Below are 25120 nucleotides of genomic sequence, written 5' to 3' on the forward strand. Positions count from 1 at the left end.
CCGAAGCGCTTAGTAGTAACATAAACTTGTTATGCCTACTACTCGGTTGGGTCGAGTTAGTAAGTCTTTTGTTGGGCGATGTATATGCTTCTACAATATGATCCCAGAAAATGTACAAAACAAATGTGTTACGAAATTTAAAAGAATTGTTAAAAAACGTTTGTGTGGGAAAGGTTATTATAGCATAAACGATTTTCTTAATGACACCACGGACTGGGATTAAAACGAACACCCTCAGGCTCTTTAATTATTAATGTTTATTGTACGATATTACATTGTAATCCATATTTTATATAAAAAAAAAGCCCGCTGAGTTTCTTGCGCCCATTCTTCTCAGGTCTGAGGCAGTCTCTTTTGAATGGGTGGTAGATTTTGACGTTCAATAAGTGATTATAAATCCTATTTTGAATAAAAATATTTGAATTTGAAAAGTATCTAGTATATTAGAAATTACATCAAAAAAGAATTCTAAAGGAATCAATTTTGAGAAAACAAATGCCTTTTGACAAACGTAACACGTCTCAATGGAATATTTTGAGTTACAACCGATTGATGCAATTTCAAATAGCCGTCAATTAGGAGCCGTGAAGTAGTACATTAAATGACACTTAACTAATGAATTTTCCCCAATCGTTAACGCCGCGATGTCGCGATAACTCCAGCTCACAGCCACCTCGATAAACAAACGAATTGATTGAGTAATCAAATATTGTGTTTGTTACATAGACGTACTATATACTAGCGTACAGACAAACAAAGCATGCCAGAGAGGAGAACATCTCAAATCAAAATCAAAATCAAATCAAATAAAATCAAAATCAGTTTATTCACGTAGGTCACGGAAATGACACTTATGAATGTAAAAAAAAAAAAATTTTCTTACTGAATCTACCGCTACTTCGTTAAGGGTTGAGCAAATGAGAAGAATTAGCAAGAAACTCATTGCTACTCTTTTAAATCAAGATTTACATTTTCATCGTATTACAAATGATTTCAATTACAATATAATATTATGTAAAGTGATGCAACAAACATACTCAAACGTCAAAACAAAAAGTAAATGTAAAACTCTAGCAGATATACAGCAAGATAATATAACATTGTGACTGTAACCGATTTTGATTGACAAGTCGTAAACAGTCAGCCACGCTTGGCATAATCTCCATAGTATTTTCAACATAAAACCACCAGCTAACACATATATTGAGAAATGAAAATATTAATCACGTGCCATCAAGCTGTCAGGTCGGCTTTACGCTAGTATATTTTAACGGTCTTATTCATAATGACTTATCAAAAAAGATCGCTAATAGACGATGGTAAAAAAGGTTTTTTTTTTGAATGAGAAATAAGGGAAGCAAGACGAGCAGGACGTTCAGCTGATGGCAATTGATACGCCCTACCAATTATAGTGCAGTGCCGCTCAGGATTCTTGAAAAACCCAAAAATTCTGAGCGGCACTACAATTGCGCTCGTCACCTTCAGACATAAGATATTAAGTCTCATTCCCAGTAATTTCACAGCTACGGCGCGCTTCAGACCGAAATACAGTAATGATTACACATTACTGCTTCACGGCAGAAATAGGCGCCGTTGTAGTACCCATAATCTAGCCGGCTTCCTGTGCAAAGGAGCCTCCCACTGGTGAACATAATCGCATATTAGAGCTAAAACGCTTTATCTTTACTAATTATCTTTATATATAGTAGCTAGGACCCTTAAAGACGATTTGAAGACCTCGATAACAAAAAACATGGCCGGCATCGATCAGCTGTCTCGTATTTGACATTTGTTTCTCGATGTCAGTCAGTTCATAGCTGTTATTATGGTTATCATTACCAAACTACAGACTAGGCCCGCTTCTAAAAACTTTGATTTTTGAAGTTACTACTACCAACTTATTTCATCGTCTTATGACAATATATATAAGAGATTCCCACCTATATATTTACTTATCACAATATCTCTGGTATTCAGTCGCTAGTCATCACCGACCGGCAACGTTATCAGCGTATTTTGATGTCGATGTTACCGATCGAGTGCCGATATGGCTGCTGGTTCAATGTCTACTTGTATTACAGTTATAGAAGCCTAGTGGGGAATATTTATTTATAAACCTTTAAATATTATATCGGGGAAGGTTATATATCATTATAAAACAGATTGTTATGAAACTTATTAGGTTTCGGATTGTAATTTCGTTAACGTAATTTCCGAAGATTTACTCACGCATTGCGTTTCTTAAAACTGTTCATATTAAAAAAAAAACTTCAAGAAAACGGGACTATGCGTAGAATGAAAGATCCCCGCAAACACATAAATGATGAGCTGCATATTAATAACTAACTAACGGAACTAATTCTAGTAGGCTTCCTAAATTACAGCTTTAAGGTATGACAGTACAATATTGTGTATTTTATTAAAAAGAACACAAAAAAAGAATAATCGGAGAGTTTCTTGCGCCGCTTCTTCTTTCTAAGAGCGCTATTTGTTCCCGAAGCGGTAGTAGTCTTTGAAGTTTCAACTGATATCAAAAATAACTCTAGAGGAATTAATTTTGAGAAAATAAATGCCTCTTATACCTTTTATTTGTATAATATGACAATTAATGGCGTAAAATAGATACTATTGACAGTATGTAAGTATTTATTTAATGCGTAGATTTTATCAACCGTCTGTTTGTTTGTGTGTACACCACATTGTAGGGTAAATAGACAAAGTTATATAAATAAATGTTAATCTAAGCTATCTCTAACTAAGTACAAAAGGATTAATAGGATTACTGTTATGAGCTTCAATAACCTGATATGACAGCTCCACGTGTTGTGTCCTGTCCTCGCATTTAAAATGAAATTCAAAAATATCTTTCATCAAAATAGAATATGATATCACTTATTGGAAGTCAAACACTACCACCCATTCTAAAAAGTATGCCTCAGACCTGAGAAGAACGGGCGCAACAAACTCAGCTGGCTTCGTTTTTTCCATAAAAATAATGTTACAATGTAATATCCTACAATAAAATTTATTATTTGATAGCCTGAGGGCGGTCCGCTCAATTCCCAATCTGTGTTATCATTAAGAAAGTAATTTATGTTATAGTAACCTTTAACGCACAAACGTTTTTTAACAATTCTTTTGAATTATGTTATACATTTGTTTTGAACATTTTCTGGGATCTTGTTGAAAAAGTAATGTTTTAATATGTCTTACTATAGTTGCGGTCGTTTAGTTGCAAGTAACAAAATGTGTTATTAGAGATTCTAATGTTTAAACTTAATTAACGGCGCAACCCTAATATATCAGTGACCAATTCTCCCACACCCACCATCAGTGAGGCCCGCTCCATTCAGGCTCGACCGTTAGTCGAAACCGACACCACACAACTTGTGTTCCCTACCGTGCCCTAAAATAGAATATTGTATTCTATTTCATTAAAGCCAATTTATAACTGTATCATTAAAAAATTTACACTTTTTATTTATTCAATTAATTACACTGGTTGTTTTAGTTATTATTAGGACGGATACTCCCGATATATATTTGTTGCCAAGATCAGTTCCGATCTAAATATCGGCTACAAGTAAATAAAATATATCGTGAGTACCCGTCTTAATAATAACTGTGTTATATATATCATAACCAACCAGTATGTTTTTAAAATTTTAATTATTTGTTGGTTGGTTGCACCCAAAACAATAAAACAACGAAGTTTCTGAATGTAATAACCATCATTCATGCCAAAATATAATTTCAAATCAGATTGTCAAAATAATGATAATGTCAACAATATAAGTTCTGGAAGAAACAAATTGTTTTTATAAATTTAAATACTTAAATATAAGATAATATTTTTATTGATTTGTAATTTCTCTTTATTTATCTTCTCGGAAATCAGATATACTCTACTTCTTTCGGAAAATTTTACAACCTTAGAAACCACCCGACACACACTTTTTATTATTTATTAGAATCTGAGTCTGTCCGTCGCCGAGTGACACTCGACACTATCGTTACGAATTTTGTGTTTGTTAAATTTTTGTTTAATGTTTGTCATGATTTACATCCAGCGTCTCGGATGGTCTAGAACATTCTCGATCCCGACGCGAGGTACGGTGCACCGAGCACTAACAAGTAACAAGCCTGGAACCCTCGTCGGTCAGGCCAGTCGCCACTTGGACCACTCCAACGTATTTGTCCTTAACCGATAACACACACTTAGATATCGCTCTCGCTCGTCGCACACTGAGTGAGAGAGACAGCAACAAAACACTTTGTGCGTACTTGCGATATTACATCGATTACGCTATCGAGCCGTTTTGATAAGTTATATTTATTGACTTCAAGCGTGATATGAGGTTCTCTAATAGGTTAACTAAGGTTAAACACTCCTGCATAGGTCTTGGTATTCAATTTTACTTATTATTATTAGTGTATCTGGAATTTTATGAGGAGTGAGTTCTAGTGAACTCAGTTCTTATTAAATTAGGCTTAAACTAAGCGCTTTTGAATCGTCACTATAAACATTTCTTTTAAAATACTGATCAAATCAAATTAAATCAAATTCACTTTATTCATGTAGGTCACGGAAAGGACACTTATGTCAAAAATATTCTTATTTAATCTACTGTTACTTCGTAAAGGGTTGACCTAATGAAAAGAAGTAGCAAGAAACTCATTGCCAATCTTTTAAGCCATGATTTACACTTTCATCGTTTTACAAATCATTTCAATTACAATATAATATAACATGTAAAGTGATGCAAGAAACATACTCAAACGTCAAATAGTCAATGCCTTACACAAGTAAGTAAAAAAAGTAAATGTAAATTAATGAATCTATTCTATATATTCGGAAAAAGTAGAGCTTGAGAGAAGACAATACAAGAAACTCAACGGCCACTCTTTTCAATCAAATATAGTATTTTACAATGGCTGTAATAGACATTATTAGTTTGTAAGGTGCTGCATCCAATACATTGGGATTGAAACGTGTTTAAATAATATTAAACATATCATAAAAAGTAATAAAGAATAAACTGTATGAATATAAATTATCGTATATTGGATGCATCAACCTTTAGAGCTTGAATTCAATGTCTGTAGAAGGATGCTTCGAGAACATGATAGTCGTGATTATTGTCATATTTAATAATCGCATCCAACAAATACAATGATTAATTAACTATAACAGGTCGACCTGGCACCACAAGCAGCACGAGTTTAGTTAAGTAACTTAACGCTTTGATCTTGATGAAGAACACCGGCGATCATCATCGTACGGAGTGCTGAGACTCGAGCTGGGAGTTGTATTCAAACTTTGGAGACCTTTGTTCAGTTTTACGTTTGCTTTGGGTTTGGTGAATGGCAGAAGATCTAGTGAGACTCCTCTCAATATCGGGATACCACAATGGTCGATTCTTGGACCGTTTCTCTTCCTTATTTGCATTAAAGAATTACCTAATGTCGTAAAAAAACGTAATGGTATAGTTTGCGAATGATACAACTCATTTTCATTGTTAAAAGATACTAAGTTACGAATGACGAACTATACAATGATGATCTATCTGACAACGTGGACCGGTTTAGTGCCAATAACCAGTTAAAGAACAAGAAAACCAAATACATAAAAATTACTGCACCCAACGATAAAAATGTACAAGTTATTTTTTTGCAAAATGTACAGTAGGTAAAACCCGTGGAATATGAGTTTATAAATGCTTGTAAGTTGTATGGTACAATAACCCCATACAATCCCATACAAATGTTTGAAAGTCATTTCTGTCTTCATGATACGAACTTCCTTCGACCAAACCTGATTTATTAATTAATAAATTTAACTGTAATGCAATTTTATTAAAATAATAAGGCCCGCGCGCCCTTTTCGATTGAGATGTAGATTTAAATTTTCAGTTAGTGATTTTAGTATACTTTTTTCTTCCAGCTGAACCTTAATTAGGTTAGGGCTGTCACATATTAATAAATAATGTAAGAAGTGAAGTAAGAACATTTTAATTTAAACGAATGAGAGACGTGTCCGTCTTTAGATCAGCCTAGCGGCGGACACGATCTCGGAGATGTCTTAATGCTCACGTTGCATAGATTACGTGTCTCGCAGGTCACACTATCTGGCAGTATCGCCATAGATCATATCTGCGATAGCGGCCCAAAACGGTCTGGCGGCCGGCACGTACAATGCCGCTGAAGACGCATCTATGGAAACCTTTCCAGTATTCATAATCCTAATACTTCTGAAGTCCGGAAGGATTTACTTGACAGTTTGGTATTTTTAAGTGATAATATATAAATTTAATATGTTCTAAAATTTATGGACTATTCGGGGCTTGTTAATTTTCGTACTTTAATTTAATTTATATTTGTACATATTATACTCAGAAAAAAGGGGTAACACCTTAAAATTAACAAACTGTTTAGATTTGCAAGTGCGACATCTCAAGTCAATTTCCTAATATGCCAATACTGGGGTTGAGCGGGTTATGAATAGTAAAGTAGTAAGTAGATCCTGTAGGTGGAGCCACAACCTGAGAGTTAAACAAGACATACCAAGATTTACGTTCGATGCGTCATTCGGACGGTTTGCTCAGTTGGTAACAGCGCTCGGACGGAAACCGAGAGGCGCGGGTTCGAGTCCCGCATCATTCATAAATTTAAGTAAAAAAGATGTAGATTTACTAGCTATAACCCACAAACAGTTACCGTTATTCAGATTTCGAAATGAAATGGAATGAAATTTATTTATTTGCGTGAATCGTAGTTACATAGCTGTTATTACAATTTAAGTTGAAATACTTCATTGTCAATATTTGTACGCCAATTTGTAGTCTGATTGCATGTCGAACGATCATGATTTGGGTTTTACCCAAAAAAATTGCGAGTGAAATGTTCAAGACTTCATAATTTAAACGCTTCCTCTACAACGGTACCTAGAAAGCTTCGAAGAGCGGCACGAAACATTGACGATCAAGCCAATTGTGATCACCTTGATTGTTTAACGTTGCGTGGGTTCTCTCTGCATCTTCCACCGCATATATCACAGAAAGAGAACAGACATATTCGGGTCATCACGTCAAAAAGCCAAATTACCCTCGCATCATATTGACGTCTGGCATTCCACAACCACGCATAAGAATAAACCAATTACGTCATATGTATAAGGAGCTTCCTCAATTATTTGTAGATATAATATCCAAATCAAATTTTTATCGTTGAATATAAAAATACCCTCTCAAACGAAAAACAACATTATCACATCGGTTCATAAAAGGTGGAGATATGAGTCAGAGCAACGAACACACAAAAGAAGCGTCGAATTGCAAACCTCCTTCTTAAAGTCGATTAAAAACAGCGTTTTCTCTACCAACTTAAATTCAATTGCTTTAAGGCTCTCACAGCAGACTAGGGATCTGAATACTGGAAGGGTTTTCACAAACGCGGCGTAGACCAGCCGTGGCCAATCGCCGCTCGTTATACATTATTCACGGTCAAATTAAATGGAACCCGCGAGGCTTATCAGCAACAGCGATGTTGGTAGAAATCTCATTACCTACGTCATAGAAGATATTATTGAATAACAAATATATAATTATTGTTTTCAAAACATTGTATGGGTCATGTTCTTGGCATCCCCAGTTTCAATGTCCCTTATTTTTTGCTTCTGGCATTCAATGACATCACCGTCATCCATTTCTATTTGCAAAACCAGAGAAATCAAAGAATCACCTTTTGAAAAGGTGTACGCAAACACCTCACATGGAACCTCATTTCATAGTTTGGTTGTACATGGGAGGAAATTCTTTGAAAACCGCACTGTGGAGGAACGGCAGACATTCAGATGGCGCGCATGATATCCAAGTTTGTTGCGTGTCGTGTGAAGGTGGAATAAACAGCTCCTCGGAACACTCCCCGTGATAAATGCATTAGAAGACACACAATAAAGCAAGTAGGACTCCGACATTTCGAGCAGTTCTACGTTGCACGTGGTCAAATGGTTCGAGCTGATACTGAGGTGCATCAGACCAGTGGATCTGCGTTTTCAATTCTGAATATGTGAAAGTTCGATGTACGTTTCATTTTCTAACAATTCGATGACCAGACATCAATAATTACTAACATTACTCTGTAAAAACGTCAATCACCAGTTATTGCTCTAATTTTCCATTGAAGGCTGCCCCGCCTTTTTTGACAGAAGAGAGTCGGCGTTTGAGATGAATATACCTTTTTCTTTCTCCCAGTCGGAGGCTTCTTTGCACAGGATGCCGGTTAGATTATGGGTACCAGAACAGCGTCTATTTCTGCCGTGAAGCGGTAATGTGTTAGCATTAGTGTGTTTCGGTCTGAAGTGGTAGTGAATTTACTGGGCAAATGAGACTCAACATCTTATGTTTTAAAGTTACGAGCGCAATTGAAGTGCCGTTTAGGATATTTGGGTTTTTCAAGAATCCTGAGCTGCAGCAGCATTGTTATAGATAGGGCGTATCAATCACTATCAGCCGAACGTCATGCTCGTCTCATCCCTTAATATCATACAAAAAATCATGCCGGTGCTCCCGGGTCTCGCCAACATTATATCCATATCATAACCAACACTACGCAGCATATACTGGTTCGCTACTCCGCACGTGCGTCTCCTACCAGCTCAACACCAACGAACGACGGCGAAAATGTTAACTAACGAAAGAAAAAGAGATATGTGTATACGGTCAATTGAAGGCGAGTGAGAGAGACATAACTCACACAACAGTTCAGAGTATAGGTAGGACAAAGACACCACAAGACTGTCCACTGTTATGGTTCACGGACATCTTAACAAAAATATTGTACGAAAAGTCAAATTATACACTGTTTTATTATTGCAATGCAACAGATTTAATATTTACGATCGAATATAACATTAAAATTATATCGGAAGTCCGCGCCCGGGGTCGTCACAAGAACTCTTGGGTCGCGTGTCGGGACGTGGGTTTCGATGATCGGACACGACACGGTGAAGAAGGCTGCGAAGTTCTGGCAGCTCGCCGGCGCCCGAGATATAAAACTGGTGGAGCTGAGACGCGGTCGCTTCAGTGCGCCTCACATCCGCGCGAGGTCAAGAGCGTCTGTCGTGCTAGCGATACACGCTGACACACAGTCTCCACGGTCCGCGAACTACGCTCGCGTTCGTTTCCGCGCACATTTCGCGTCACACGACGCTGAGCACGCGAAACGCTCCCCCGTTGGATCGTAGCAGCCGCCCTGGTCCGCCACGTTGGGGGGCTCAACAGACACCGTCTCCGAGTGAGTACCACACACACACACTCAGAGTACTCCCTTGCTTGTGATTGATTCAACATTCTGTTCACGGCTGTTATGTTGTTTAATCTTGATCAGAATAATTGTGATTTAAAAACAGTCTTTGTCGGACGGTCGCGAGAGTTGATCATAATAACCCGATCATTGAACGAAGGATAAACAAATTGAATCATATACTGCGGCAAGTTAATAGAAAAACAAATCTTATGCATTGGTTATGGTGTGGAAGATAATCAAGAGAAATTCAAAATGGTTCAGACCACACTAATGCTACAAAACTCCCTGAGATATATAGAAATAGAACACTGTAGCTGAATTGCAATAAACTAACATCGAGAGGAAAATTTCAAACAAACCTCAGAACGTTGTATTTCGTATCTCTGATATTATAGAACAAACATGATAACGGCTGGTATATTTACATGAACAAATAACAAATAAATTACTCTGAACTATTTTTCGTACTCTATTATAGAACAATCACATCTTCAGTGTTCACAATAAGTGCTTCAAGAAAACAAATATTGTGTATGGCTTTACAAAAAGGTTGGCCAAATGGTCAAGAGTAACATACCCAGAATAAAGAACATAGAAAATGTGAATGTTGACAGTGTTCCGCGGCTCTTCGCGACAGATATACAATGTGTATTACGTCTGCGGTGTGATATTAACTACGAATATGTTATGACACGAGTATGTTTGTTTAGAGAAGCGGGCGACAAGCCAGACCCGGGGAACAGCATCCGAGAGTAGAGTAGAGACTATTAAAAGCTGGATATTAACAGTGTCTGTTATTCCTGTTATGATTTAACAGGATTTTGTGCGATATTTTGACGTTTTTTATTGTTATCCTATCGAAATAAGGTAAAAAAAAGGAAAGCTGGATTATAGGTTTTTTTTATGACAATAATGGGATGAGGCGAGAAGGACGTTCAGCTGATGGTAATTGATTAGCTCTGCCCATTACAATACAGTGCCGCTTAGGATTCATGAAAAACCCAATAATTCTGAGCGGCAATACAGTTGCGCTCGTCACCGTAAGAAATAAGATGTTAAGTCTCATTTACCCAGTATATCTACCGCGCCCTTCAGACCGAAACACAATAATGCTTACACATTACTGCTTCACTGCAGAAAAAGGCACCGTTGTGGTACCCATAATCTACCCGGTATCCTGTGCATAAGTACACAAAGTCGCCTTTTACGACACCCCTGTGCCTGAGACTTCTCTATTATTTTTAGGCCCCGGGGAAGCACTGGGCAAAACCATGTTCAAGAGCCAATGTGTTTGCATTTAAAGCAACATAGAAACATAAATATAACTGGAAATTACACAGTTTAATAAAACGTATTTGAAATTATCGCCTTGCACTACTATGCACAATAATTTATCAGTATATTACTGTACTCATATGGTGAAACAAAGACGTTGTAGTATCATAATGTTGGCTTCCCCGAGATATTCGACTGATACAATAATATGTAATAGCGCTGATATTGTACAGTTATTAATTATAACTTATCGCCGGACATTACTTTCACACATAATTAATACATCATATATATTAATTTATTACGTTTTACTCTTAGATCATTTATACGTCTAGATAGACAGTGACAGCTGTAAAAACACCAGAAAAAATTAGGTTGACAGTTAACCTCTATTTTCAGCACGCACACTAACACAAAGTGACATACAAATCGCGAGTGTAAGACGTGGCTTGTCACGAACACTAAAGTATCAAACCTGGCCTGTTTTCATCGACTGTCTAGCAGCAAGAGGCTCTATCGAGACTTATCTCTTTGCTGATAATTATCTTAGGGTTTACTGTAGATCAGACAAGGTATATACACAATTATTATAAGGTGATTTAATTAAGGAGAGAATGTTACAATTAAAGTTTGTTAACGTATTAATCAGTTCGAGCGTTGGTCGAGGGCAGGCCATTCCCTTTGTGTCCAACGTTTGTTCGACGAGAACATATTTTGATGTGGGTGGAGACCCTTTTCAATTGTTGATTATCATTTGTGCCACAATAATATAGAGCGAGAGACCAATATAATAATGCGTCTAAAACACTCGGTTCGGGATAAATTCAAGTTCCATTTATTTAAGGTCCAGCAACGCAATATACATGTCCACTCATAAAGTTATAACACAAATTCCAAAAAATGTTTGTGTTCCTGCAATTACAGGTGAACACATCCTGAACACGCAAGTTCCGTAAAATCTTCTCGTCCCAAATACCACAGTGTCTGAAGACGAAGATTTTCAACCAGTGTGTGTTGCACGTGTAGACACAACTATGGGCCTTATGAGGAAGCTCATTGTCGCTCAGAGGACAGTGGAGAGGGCTATGATTGTTTCCCTGCGAGATCGAATCAGGAATGAGGATCCGTAGGAGAACCAAAATCACAAAGCCCAAATGATTGCGAAACTGAAGTGGCAGTGGGCAGGGCACATAGTTCGACAGATAGATAGCCGTTGGAGCAGTAAAGTGCTCGAATGGCAACCACGTACCGGAAGACGCAGTGTTGGTAGGCCCCACAAGATGGACCGACGATCTAGTCAAGATCGCCGGAATACGTTGGATGAGGGCAGCGCAGGACCGATCGTCGTGGAAATCTTTAGGGGCGTTTGAATTCATTCAGTTCAAGAAGAAAGAATAAACTGTATAATAGGTTAGATAAGGTTAAGGGCGCCTTCATAGGTCTTAAAATACCAAGCAGTATACAAGGACTCACTGAGCACATATTTAAGAAATATATAAAACCTTCCTTGACAAAGAAGACTTACTATATGCTTATAGTAATAATAGTATACTATAGCAGATTATATAGGATAACTAGCTGACCCGGCAAACGTTGTTTTGCCATATAAAGTATAATTCACGCGATAGTTTTATAAGTAATAAAATATTGCCTATATTATAGCCTGTACATCATTTTGTTCTATTGTCAATAGTTTTTGCAGCGCACGCAAAAATAGGTTTTCGATTTTACACCTTGTGTTACAAAATAACAATTTTATTACGGATCCCTAATTTTGAATCTGTCTATCACAGTCTGACATAAGAAAAATCTTTGCTTTGTTTGGTCGTTATGATAATATGCCCACTTGTACACCTTATCTATTATTCCATAGTATATATGTAATAAAATTCAAATATATTTATTCAAAATAGAATTTAAAATTACTTATTGAACGTCAAACACTCATTTGAAACAGTAAGAAGAGAAGAACGGGCGCAAGAAACTCAGCGGGCTTTTATTGCCATAAAAATATCGTTACATAATGTAATATCGTACAATAAAATTTATTATTTAATGGAATCGGGTCGCTCCATTTCCAATCTGTATCATTAGGAAAGTAATTTATGTAATTGTAACCTATGCCACACAAACGTTTCTTAATAATTCTTTTGAATTCCGTAATACATTTGTTTTAAACATTTTCTGCGATCTTGTTGTAAAGCAAATTTCACGTCCAAAAGACTTACTAACGAGAGTTAGTGAGAGATCACATAATCTATAAAAATACTTATCTCTCATAATATAAGGAATACATTTTCGGAAATCTGCACATAGAAATTATTTGAATTATTAACACGGAACAGAGCAATACATATAAGAACACGGAAAGGGAGTCTTAGTACACTCAAATCTACGGCTGCTGTGGAAACAGTATTAATGTCCTTGCGCACACCGGAAGTTGTACACGCCTTAAATCAAAGGGGAAATGAATAGGAATTAGATTATTCAGAGATTTATATATAATCTATCTGATTTGAAGCACTTATATAAACTGTGTACTACGATGTTCATCGCATCGATACTAAAATTGTGACTGCACAACACTATCTAATAATATTTACAATAATAGTCTTCTACCGCATTTATTACGGGGAGTGTTCCGAAGAGCTGTTTCACCTGAATCCCGCCGCCAAATTATACCTTCGCACGCCACGCCACAATTTTGGATATAATCCCCACCATCTGGATATGTGGATCCTTGAAAGCCGCACTGTGGAGGACGTACTACAAAGCTGTGGAATGAGCTCCCTTGTCCGGTGTTTTCGGGACGATACGACATGAGTACCTTAAAAAAAAACGCGTGCACATTCCTTAAAGGCAACGCTCCTGTGATTCCTGTGGTGTTGCATGAGAATGTGGACGTTCGTTTGTCCTCCTTATCCGTAAAAAAATAATGTTAACCTGTCGAAATCTCTTTTCTTATTAACTTTCAACCTAATGTCCTTATTTTATGATTTTGGGTAATTATAGTCGTATAAGAATATTGGGTGGACATACGTTTATTTCATTATTAACACGCCCACAAAAATCGTCACCTTTTTACTCTTAATAGTGATTTTCATTATTATAACACTAGAAATAAGGGATTGCTTGTAACTAATTCTAGTAGGCTTCATAAGATACATAATACATTTAAGGGTACACTTTTGTAATAAAGTCCCAGCCACTGTTCAAGAATTATCTATAAATAAATTTAAATGTTTTATAAAAAAATGGCTCCGTCGTAAATCCTATTACACCACAGCTGAATATCTAAATGATGGGACAGCCTGGGACTAGATTGTGATTATTTTATAGCGATAGAAATGTCTGTACAATATTGTATATTTTTATTGAAAAGAGCGCAAAAAAAGAATGCTGGGAGAGTTTCTTGCGCCGCTTCTTCTCTCTCAGAGCGCCATTTGTTTCCGAAGCGGTAGTAGTATCTAGTATATTAGAAATTACATCAAAAAGCATTCTAAAGGAATCAATGTTCAGAAAATAAATGCCTTTTATGCCTTTTTATACATAGACAGTTCGAACGATTAAGCGGAAAAACAATATCAACCAATTAGTGTTTGTCTCGACTGCTCTGTCTTGAAATTGTCATTATAATGTAAACACGAATTCTGCGGCATATAAATATAAAAAAAATACATAAAATCACTATTTGCACTATGAAAGTAAGCAGGAATTATAAACGACGATTGAAAACAACTTAAAAAAAATACGTATTATCTGTAAGTAAAATATACATAGCAATTATTAACCTTGTACTAAATAAACAATTAATTTAATCGAGTGTAATTTTCTGCTCAGATACTACGTACGTCATTTGGATACAACGTTTATGGTGTGCCTAATCTTTGCATTTTAAATTTCCCATGTTAGTCCTTCGCCGCGTGTCTGTTCGTGATAAACTCAAAAACTACTCCACCGATTTTCATGTTGTCGCCCAAAATTAGGCATATAGGCCTGTGTTAAGTGTTAGCAGACAACGATATATTTAATACAATATACTTACTTAAACATACATAAATACATATAAACATCCAGGACTCGGAAACAAACATCCATATTCACTATATAAATGCTTGCACCTACCGGGATTCGAACCCGGTATAATGTATGGTGGAAATAAGAATTATACATACTATTGTAAAGTCCGCGATGGCATATGTCTATCTCTTAAGAATACTATATCCATTACAATACCTACCTAAAAAAATTATAAAGCTATAATGTAAAAGCTATTTACGCAAATACGATATTAATCCTTATTATTTTATCAATACTGTTTATAAAATCATTCAGAAATACGGTTTTGTTTCAATTTTAACTCATTACACATACACAGGCTTAAGACTACAATATTTCGGAATACCTACTGTTTCTGTTGCGTCTGTCGGGTCAAATAAATGTTAAATCTTTTTTAAAAGTAGGTACATATGAATTTCCAGCCAAGTAAGCACTGGATATAGTGAAACAATATTATACTATACCTTATTTAATTTACCTATTATGTGAGTTTGTTTGTTAAGATTTCACTCCCGAATTAATAGAATCATGAAATTTCACAGACACGTGTGGAACAAGAAAGTAAATTTGGTAAATTTTATTTAAATATTTAAAGAGATACCGAGGATGCGCTATACTAATTCATTATTTTAACTAGGTTAGGTAATGGGTACGTACAGAAAAATCTATAAATTTTAAGATTTTTATCGCTAAGTAGTAATAGGTACCTCCACTGAACAAACGTATTCATTGGGTGTTCTTCTTGAAATGTATTCAAATATATATTATAAGAAATTGATAACTTGAAATGGAATAGGTAGATCTTTGATAAACTTAAAACCTTTTGTATCTTACCGTTTAGCCGTTTAAGTTTATCTGTCTTTACGAAAATGATGCAACAATTTGGTTTAAGTGTTTTTATTTTGAAAAACACACAAGCCCCGTTGTTGTTGATCGTTGAGAGGGTATCTAAGGTGTTCTGTGTCTCATAACAATTTTTGCCATAAAAATGATATCGCCGCCAACTCGCGACTTGTGACCCCGGTGTGCGCCGTCAGTGACACGTGACACGGTGACAAGTGCAGATTCTATCAGTCACAGTAAATGGGACATACTTTTATATATTGGAGTTTAAATTAACATTAATAATAAGGCTTATATTATTTGGCGTTGAATACAGATATGGGTTCTCTCTGCAACTGCTTATATGACGGGGAGTTCTCAGAAGAGTAGTTAGGGTTGATACCAGCAGTCGAATTCCACAACCTTACAAAGCCTTGTATTTGCGAATGTTCATGGGCGGTTTCCTCACCATTTCCTATCACGTGATTCTCTAGTCAATTTGCCCAATCAATCAAGAAGAATAAAATAACAGATTATTCATTATCCTTAATTTATTAACACTATAATACTTAATTTTGTCTTAATTGACTTTGAATCGAGCGACACTCAAATATCTAATTTGAGCTAAGATATATTTTTTAATAATTCTCGATAAATATGTAATAATCGGGGACCCAGGCCCTACAAGCTTTAACATCTTTTACCACCCAACTCCTGCCAATACATAAACGATATTTTCTGCTCTGTGCCCAGTTAGGAGCAATTTGTTTACAAAGGACATGACATTCACGTTAGTTAGATACCCGCCATATTTTTAGTTCCATTTAGTGGCAGTTCCCGGCGGAGCTCATCACACAGAACACGACTACTACTTCCCCGACCGGCATGTCCGAGCAGTGGCTGCAGTAGTGTGCCTGGTACCGAGTGCTTTCCCATCCTTCATTAAAACTCAATTAACGAGAGCTAATCACTAATAGCCTCGACGACAAGACAATATCACAAGACAATTAATAATGACATCCAAAATTATTTCATTTTGCTGTGCGTTGTCAGTACATCAGCACACGTCCTGTTACCACGACACCGTTACCGCGTTCGACCACTTCAGTTTGTGACGACACTTACAAATTACATTGACAATCCGTTTGGTAAGTTAATAATTTCAAACTTTAATTCACATGTTTCGGTCTCGAATGTTTATAATATTGTAGTTATACTTATGGATTTTTACGATGCTCGCGAATACAAAACACCCAATTTCGACACACTGTCGTTAGTTGTCAATTTATTTGTTTATTTATTTATTTATTTATTCAAGGTCCACCAACACAGAATACACAAGACAATTCATAAGATTGTAACATAAATTTCAAAAATCGTGAACCTGTAATTACAGGTGAGCATTTGTATGATACTTCAGCTAACGTAAATTTCTGTAACTCATAATATTGTCTACTGAACCACAAGCAATTGACGAAAATTAAATAAATTTCAACATACGTATAATGAATAAGTTGTAAAAGAAAAAAAAATTATAGTAATTGTATAAAAATAATTTAATGATACTTAAATAAACGTTTTACTTATATCTAAATTATGCGGTATAATAATATTATTCTCATTGGTTGTATTAAATACCTTCGTTTTTACAAGATTGTTCTTTCTACCAACGTAAAAATCACAAGAAAATGTTTTGTTACCAAATAAGTACTTATAATTTATTGCGTGCGTACCTAAGTAAACACATACTTTTTTATTTATATATATCTTATTGCCAACATAATTAATTACTTGTTCAATGAAATGATTGCTGCACATACACACACAATCACATAAAAACAGTTGAAAATTTAAAATATCTATAGCTACTAGGTACCTAATAAAAAAAAAATATCAGCTATTGTCAGTTTCATTACCCTTGTTTTCAACATAGACAATGCTTTATTTCCTAACACCTACATAGTGATGTGCGCCTAATACCTACCCGTAGAAGGGTAGTCGGCTGTCGGCCGCATAAGCCACAAGCGAAGTATCGCGGGTCGTCAAACTGTTACAAACTAGCTTCTATAGCACCTGTCCAATACAGTAGGTACTAACTATCTACCTACTGGCTTGTGGAAAACAAAAATTTTGCACGCGATCAAGCTCAAGCACTTATTATTATATCAGTCTCGGCAATGCCAGATGGCCGCGTTGACATTTCGCTCCGTTGACAATCTTCAAGATATCAGTGACAATAAAATCTATTTTAATTGTAATTATTGTGGGTAGGTGTGTGATTTGAAACTAATAGTTTAGTTTTTTATTTAATTGTGTAATGAAATTTTGAACCAATTATAAATATTAAGTACTAAATATTGTTTTCTATAAAAAGTGGAACCAAGATGGTCATAATATAAGGTGGTGTTAATAAAAAGGTTTACGCAATTGTACCTAAAACTTGAAATATAAAACAGGATCCATTAAATTAAAAAGTGATTAAAGTGTAAAAGCGTTTTGTATGATTGTGTTGACGAGAAACAATAAACTCGATTGCTGGTATTGAGAAGGTACTTAGGTATTTCTATTAGATTAAAACCGATAAAGATTCTTAGTAGAAGAGATTTAAATACAGATTCTATTTGTATTTATTTAAAGAGAATTTAAATTTGAAAGATCAATGGTTGCTGTAAACCATAGATAAATAAAATGAATTTTACAGGATTAATTAAATTAAATTTACCTATTTCAATCATTTGAAATAAATAAACTAATACTAAATTTAAGCTTAATATTTATGGCAAAATGTAAGTAGGACGTTATCTAGCCTACTATATGTAGGTACGAACAAAGCTAGTTAGTGAGAACTTGGTTCATAGTAGGTAATTTAAATAATGAATTTTGAACATTACTATGGCACAGACTATGGTCTTCATTTTAATTTGATATCAAAAAATAACTTTTTACAACATACATAAGAATACTAAGTATTTTAATGTGAAAACAAAGTACATATTTGTTAAACCTGAAAACCTATATTTTCTTTTATATTCGACAGACTGCCTTTCTTGTTCGTACCGACACTTGGCAGGTAGCAGTTTAGGGTTTGGACTTGGGACTCGAGTTGCTCCTATTGTAGACAATGATATAGAACAAAACCAAAACTACGCGAGCATAGGTCCCTTTTTGTCAGGTATAAATGACATAGTAATGTTTCTCTCCCTCTCTCCCCCAGGAAGGTCGCGGCGGCGCGCACCATGCTCGCGAGTATTAAGGGATTCTGGAAGGTGTATCGCTATGGGGACCTCTACATGGTGAGTACAATCATTGTCATCACGTCGCGCGCCACCTCCTCCACGCGTCTGTTCTCCTGGTACATACATACACGTACACACACACGTGTGTTCGACGGCTGACCAATAATTACCACAATTGCATTGTTATCCAATAACGAAACACGATAATTATTCACAATTGAGGTAATGATCTTTTTTGTCTTCTTTCATCAGTAAACAAATATGAACGATGCTTGAGAGATTCAATGTGATAAACCGAATGTTGCAGTTATGTGCAGTGTCGTACGACATTATTAGATGTTGTAACATTTGACGAAATGACGTCACAATATAACATCTATTAACTAACGAGAACAGAACACATAAATATTGAACAGCACGTCGTTATGTGGTGTTCACTGAGCACAGAGTAAAACATAACATTCTTTAACATTTTCGATTTGCGAGAAACTTCTTACAATGAAACTCATTCAATTAAGTTTTGCAACGTACTGTTTGACCAAAATGATCAGATTATAATATTCAGTCTGTAGCTCTGTCAGCTTATTATGAATTTGTATAAATTATAATGAGAAACAAAAACAAGTTTAATTAGTTCAAAGCAATAATAATGTAACTTTAAGTGTTTTGAGTGTGAGCTAGTAGTATTGAAGTACTGGGTTACACAATAATAATAATAATAATAATTTATTAACACACTTTTACACAAATTATCTTGCCCCAAACTAGGCATAGACTGTGTTATGGGTTGCAAGACAACGATATATTTAATTACAATATACTTAAACATACATTAATAAATATAAACAACGATAACCGGAAACAAACGTCCATATTCATCATATAAATATGCTTGCACCTACCGGGATTCGAACCCGGGCCCTCTAGCTTAGTAGGTAGGGTCGCTAACCACTCGGCTATATAGGTTGTCAATAATACACTGCGAATGTGGCCGTACACAAACTGACTAAAAGGAAATATACCGATTTATAAAAATGCGGATGAGTAGGAACATAATATTTACGATCGAATCATAAACGAATAGTGACGTCGACAGATAACAGAGCGAGGTCCACGCGGCCGTGACCTTCCGGCGTGCTGTGTCAGCAGTCTCCCGGCACAGTTACGAGCATATACTCAGAATATACTAGCGTATACATGACCTGGTAGCCCGATAATACTTGTCCGTTTTGATTTGTCAATGTGGGCTAGTGGTTTAATATTCAAAATACTAAAGATCTAATGTCCAGCGTGGCTGTCTGTTAACGACTTGCCAATCAGAGCGTGCATCGCTCATTCTATATAGATATCAATGAAAATGAACGTGGAAATGGAGCAACAGTAAACATAACATAATAATATCGCGGCGCGGTGCAATAAACGCGGACATTTCCACTTCCGTCCGGGCGAGCCGGCCCTGACCGAGTCGGGCTCGCCACACGGCACACGCCACACGCCGCGTCATACGCCACACCCGCCTCGCACCGCAAACGTACCTCTGAACTTATACTTCTCATGAATAAAGTAAAGTATGCATGACAACACATAACATATATATTGTAATATTAAAAAATTAAAAATACGACGTCATGAAAAGGACACCCACTCACCAAATGATTTCCAACACTTACAATAGAGCAACTCGTCCGAAAATTCACAATAGCTAGGTATTAGTTTCCGTCCCTGGATCATGACGAACGTAGTAACTTTTTTTTTACATAAGAGGGGGCAAACGCGCAATAGACTCATGTGATGGGACGTGGTAAGGCAACCGTCAATAGACATGCGCAAAACGTATCCCGTTGCTGGCTGTTAAGTTGGACTTGGGAGTAAATATTTATAATTTATTTAGGAGTATGCTCTTTGCCTAGAGGTCCCTTAGTGGTAACTGTAGATACACAAAATATTAGAATATTTAAGATGTTATATGTATAATAAAGAAGTGAGAGGCGGCGTGTTTTTGAACGCGCTCCGTGTGGTGCCGCCGTCCACCTCGCTATTGAACTTGACCGCGTGGCGACCGCCGCAACGCGCGCTAATGTCGCGGGTTCAATACAACCACCAACTTTCGATACTAACAGTTAACATTGAATTACCTACAGTAATATTGCGATATTTACAACCGCTATCTATTCAGGTGATTAACATTTATCGATCGCTAAAATATATATTTATTGTCTTCTTATAAGTAGGTACTTATAGCCGATATTTTGACCCGTTTTGTGGGTCATTCCCCCTCGCCCCACTGCAGTTGATTCTTGAATCTAGGCTATATACAGCGCGAGTACTTTTCACATTCTAATGTGTCCGAGATTTGAGAGTGTCGATCATCAAAGTTTGACATCAAGTGTTTTGAAACACCACTCATATAAAGTGTATAAGTAAAAGGTGATGTTCTACTGATTATGGGTGCTGCAGAGCTGAGTGCGATAAGTGCTGTTAAAAGGTGACTACATGACCTGCTGCAGGATGAGGGCTATGCTCGAGCTGGCCGGTGAGGGGCCGCGATAAATAACGTAGTGGGTATGAAGATCTCTCAACTTCCAGTACACAGTTGTGAGACAAACACAGCCAACCTATCACATTACGCTGCGGTATCATTACATCAGTCTTAGGATCGTTACATAATTCATAACACGCCGGTCGCAGGCGCTCAAACCGTGACGGTTTTTTATACGAATCTCTAATATTTTACGAGCACCAACAAATTGTAATAATGATTATCATAATGTGTACCCGTTCTTCACCTCACCGGTGGAACATTCTATGACATCCTGTACCGGTACCCTGAGCGCAGACAAATATTGCCATTGAAACCGCCAACCGTAGGTACCTAATAATAACATTCCAATCAATAATTACATGTCAATACGTACATGAATAAAACAACCAAAATAAACATGAAAAACATAACAAGCTGGTAGGCCGAGGAGTACGTCAACTCGACGTCGGTATTCCCAAGTCAATCAACATCGAGGATCAATACATACGGGTCGGTCGGTACCGGCTACCTGGCTCGTTTACCAGTGTCCAGCTCTTTCCGATCTATTGCGTAATAGTTAGCAACGTTGAGCGAGATGCGGCCACTGAGCGCCCGCGGGTTATAAAGTATAATAAAAACAGAATGAGTCAACTAAGTGCATCAAGCGAGTCCATCGCATCTAAAGCTAATCTAATATCGCATTTTTGACTTGAAGATCCGCCACTAAGTCGTACGCAATAAGATCGATATTCTAGATGCCTCCATGTTCGCTCCGCGCTGGTCACGACTATGTTTGGTACCTACAGGCTGCATCACGACCGGCTCAGTGTTAAGTGTCAAAATAAGATGTGACATCACTTATTAAAAATTAAAAAGTTCTACCACCTATTCCAAAACGAATGCCTCAGACCTGAGAAGAATGGGCGCAACAAACTTGGCGGGCTTTTCTTCTCATCGAAAAAATATGTTTACAAAGTAATATTATAAAATTAAACTTATTATTTAATAGTCTGAGGGCGGTCGATCCATTCTGTGGTATCATTAAGAAAGTCAAAGTCATTCATTGATTATAAGAATTATTTTGTGTGTTCGATATGATCGTCCTCTTAGGACACCCTCTCCCAGTGATGGCCCGTGTCAGGACATAGTGCGGATGGCGTGTTCTAACATGCAATTACATTTAGTAATTATTGTCTCAACAACGATAACGACATAAGATTTTATTTCCTAATCCGTCCGACATCAATAAAGCAGTTTTTCCTTCCGTAATGTACAATTATTATTGTGCCATGTTGTTGTCTGTCTGCGAGCGCTTGTCACCAATTATTAGGTTTAGCTGTAGGCTGAAGCTATTATTTATTGATTGGTGAGACAGGTAGGAATTGTTTAGTAACCGAGTTATAAAAAAAGCGAAAATGCGACAAAAGTATACCAGTGCCGTATGCAGCAAGGTAACGTAACCTTCGCACAATCACAACTAAATACCAATGTTACAATATTATTATATTATTTTATATATCAGTATACGGCATACGGCAGGTACGAATTATTGCAAAACTGAAGTGGCACTGGGTAGGGCACATAGTTCGACGGACAGATGACCGTCGGGGCAGTAAAGTTTTCGGATGGCGATCACGTACCGGAAGACGCAGTGTTGGTATGTCCCACAAGATAGACCGACGATCTGGTTGAGTTCGCCGGAATAAATTTAATGAGGGCAGCGCAGGAGCGATTGTCGTAGAGATCTTTGGGGGAGGCCTTTGTCTAGAAGTGGAGTGGATGATGATACGGCAGAGGCACCTACCTGACAGGTATCGTGTCTATTATAATACATTCAAGTGACGAGAGAGGACGTCCTGAAAGTAAGCAATGAGCCCTACTCACTTTAATGTGGTACCGCTCAGAAAAGCCAAAATTATATGCAGCGCCCAGTAACTTGTGCAAATAATGGACTATTTAAATGGGATAAGGTTCGAATATTGCTTCCGTGTTGTTAGGAGAGTGATATCAAGAACACACATAAGTATCATAAAGCTCTTGTCATTATAATAATTATTCTTAATAATTTGAGAACAAGCTAACTAATGGTCACGGCGATAAGAATACAATAAATTATTGTTTATGGTCAGATTAATGACTTGTCTGTGTTTCGTATAAAACTACAACAGTAATAATCTATTCGGTGATGTTTAGATTTGTTTAGGATTTGCATAAAATATTCGTAGACTTGGAAATACCAACCGAATGCTGCGTGATGCCGAATAGCTCTAGAACGTTCTACTACATACATGTCGTATCGTCAGATGGTGGCAGCGGGCACGACTCGACATGTTTATTGGACAGTAACCCGATACCGGGGCACGGGTCAGTGCGACATCATCCCGATGTTCAAATTTATATATTTTTATTTAAATACGGTCTTACTAACACTTAGGTATTGAAGGTTAAAATCAACAAAATAGGTATTCGAGAAGATAAGAAGAAAGGTCACAAGAAATTCAGCGCACATTTTTTTTTATAAAATTGCATTACAATTAAATTGATTCATTACACCACACATACGTTTTCTAACCATTGTTTCAAATTTCGAAACAAAAGTGTTTGTACACTTTATACCCTGTTGTAAAATTAATATACTTCACCCAACAAAATTCTTACTAACCATACAATCACCGAGTAGTAGGCACAACAAATTTGCTTATTTCTGGTGTTGACATAATAACGCACATTTTATAACTTCCTTAACATGTTTATATTATATATTATAATGATATACCATAGGATATAAAACAATGAGAATAATTAAACTAGGTGAGAATAGCACGAAACTTGTATCAAATGTTAAATAAATAGTCTTATTATCACAATCATGATATTTCATCACAAGCATAACTGACATAGATACGGCGCGACTAGTTTACTTTAGTTTATTCGTAGTAATATGTAATCTTCTTCTACGGGACTGAAATCTGGTCTCCTAGACTGCAAGACATCCGCCTAATTGATGCCTTAGAGATGTGGTGTTGGAGGCGACTCCTAAAGATCCCTTGGACGGCTATCCAAACAAACAATTCCATTTGGAAGAGCGGAAGAAAAAAGAAATGCAATCGTCGACTGTGCAACTACGAATACTGAAGTTCTTTGGTCACATATCCAGAAATGAAGGATCGATTGAGCGGTTGATAGTGCAGGGCCAGATGGAGGGGAAAACAGCGAGAGGACGCTCACCCACGCGATGGACGTATCAGATCAAAGCAGTGACCCAGATAACTATGGTGGAGTGCTCCCGCAATGCTACAAACCTCCAAAAGTGAAGGAGTATCGCGCGGAAAACACTGCGACCCAAAATTAAGGAGACCAACGACGTCTAATGTCGCATCATCTTAGCAGCCACCACCACTCTGAAGGGAGTGACCGATTGAGAAGAAGATTATGTCCAATCGCATATTGTTATGGGGCAATCTTTGTCCTGCGGAAGAATTCACGCTATTTATAACTTAGGTACTCAAAAATAATAAGAGAAAAATTTAATGAAATAAATATTTGAACTGCTTCCCCTCAATATATTCTCGATATTGTTATTTATTTACACACGATAAACAGTTATAATCAATCGTAATGTTAACCAGGAACAAGCAAAAACTTGTTTTGCCTATTACTCAGTAATTCGAGATAGTAAGTCTTTCGTGTGTAGATGCTTTTACAACATGACCATAAAAATTCAAATGAAAACAATTTATGTTACGAAATTCAAAAGAATTGTTTAAAGACTTTTATCTGGCAAAGTTTACTATAACATTAATAACTTTCTTATTGATACCATAGATTAGAAATGGAGCGACCTATATAAGGCTATTTACATTATACATTTGATTGTCACGAACTTTTATAAAAGAAAAGT

At 36.6% G+C, this 25120-nt stretch overlaps 2 protein-coding genes across 6 annotated transcripts in view; one reads left to right on the forward strand and one right to left on the reverse strand.

Annotated features, from left to right (window-relative positions):
• Positions 1-25120, reverse strand: part of LOC126970780 (neurobeachin) — a 421762-nt gene that overhangs the window by 56717 nt on the left and 339925 nt on the right. The gene's annotated exons all lie outside the window — the stretch shown is intronic.
• Positions 1-25120, forward strand: part of LOC126970827 (facilitated trehalose transporter Tret1-2 homolog) — a 73710-nt gene that overhangs the window by 31106 nt on the left and 17484 nt on the right. Inside the window, exons 1-2 of one of the 5 annotated variants that reach the window (XM_050816966.1) lie at positions 9067-9294; positions 18677-18755. In XM_050816966.1, the coding sequence (XP_050672923.1) occupies positions 18699-18755 (57 nt within the window). In that variant the 5' untranslated portion in view covers positions 9067-9294; positions 18677-18698. Of the gene's footprint in view, positions 1-9066; positions 9295-17631; positions 17734-17859; positions 18012-18676; positions 18756-25120 lie in introns of those variants that run through there. The other 4 variants (XM_050816964.1, XM_050816968.1, XM_050816967.1 and 1 more) reach the window with 4 other exon arrangements.

The sequence above is a fragment of the Leptidea sinapis genome, chromosome 22 (genome assembly GCF_905404315.1).
Source record: "Leptidea sinapis chromosome 22, ilLepSina1.1, whole genome shotgun sequence".
NCBI lineage: Eukaryota > Metazoa > Arthropoda > Insecta > Lepidoptera > Pieridae > Leptidea > Leptidea sinapis.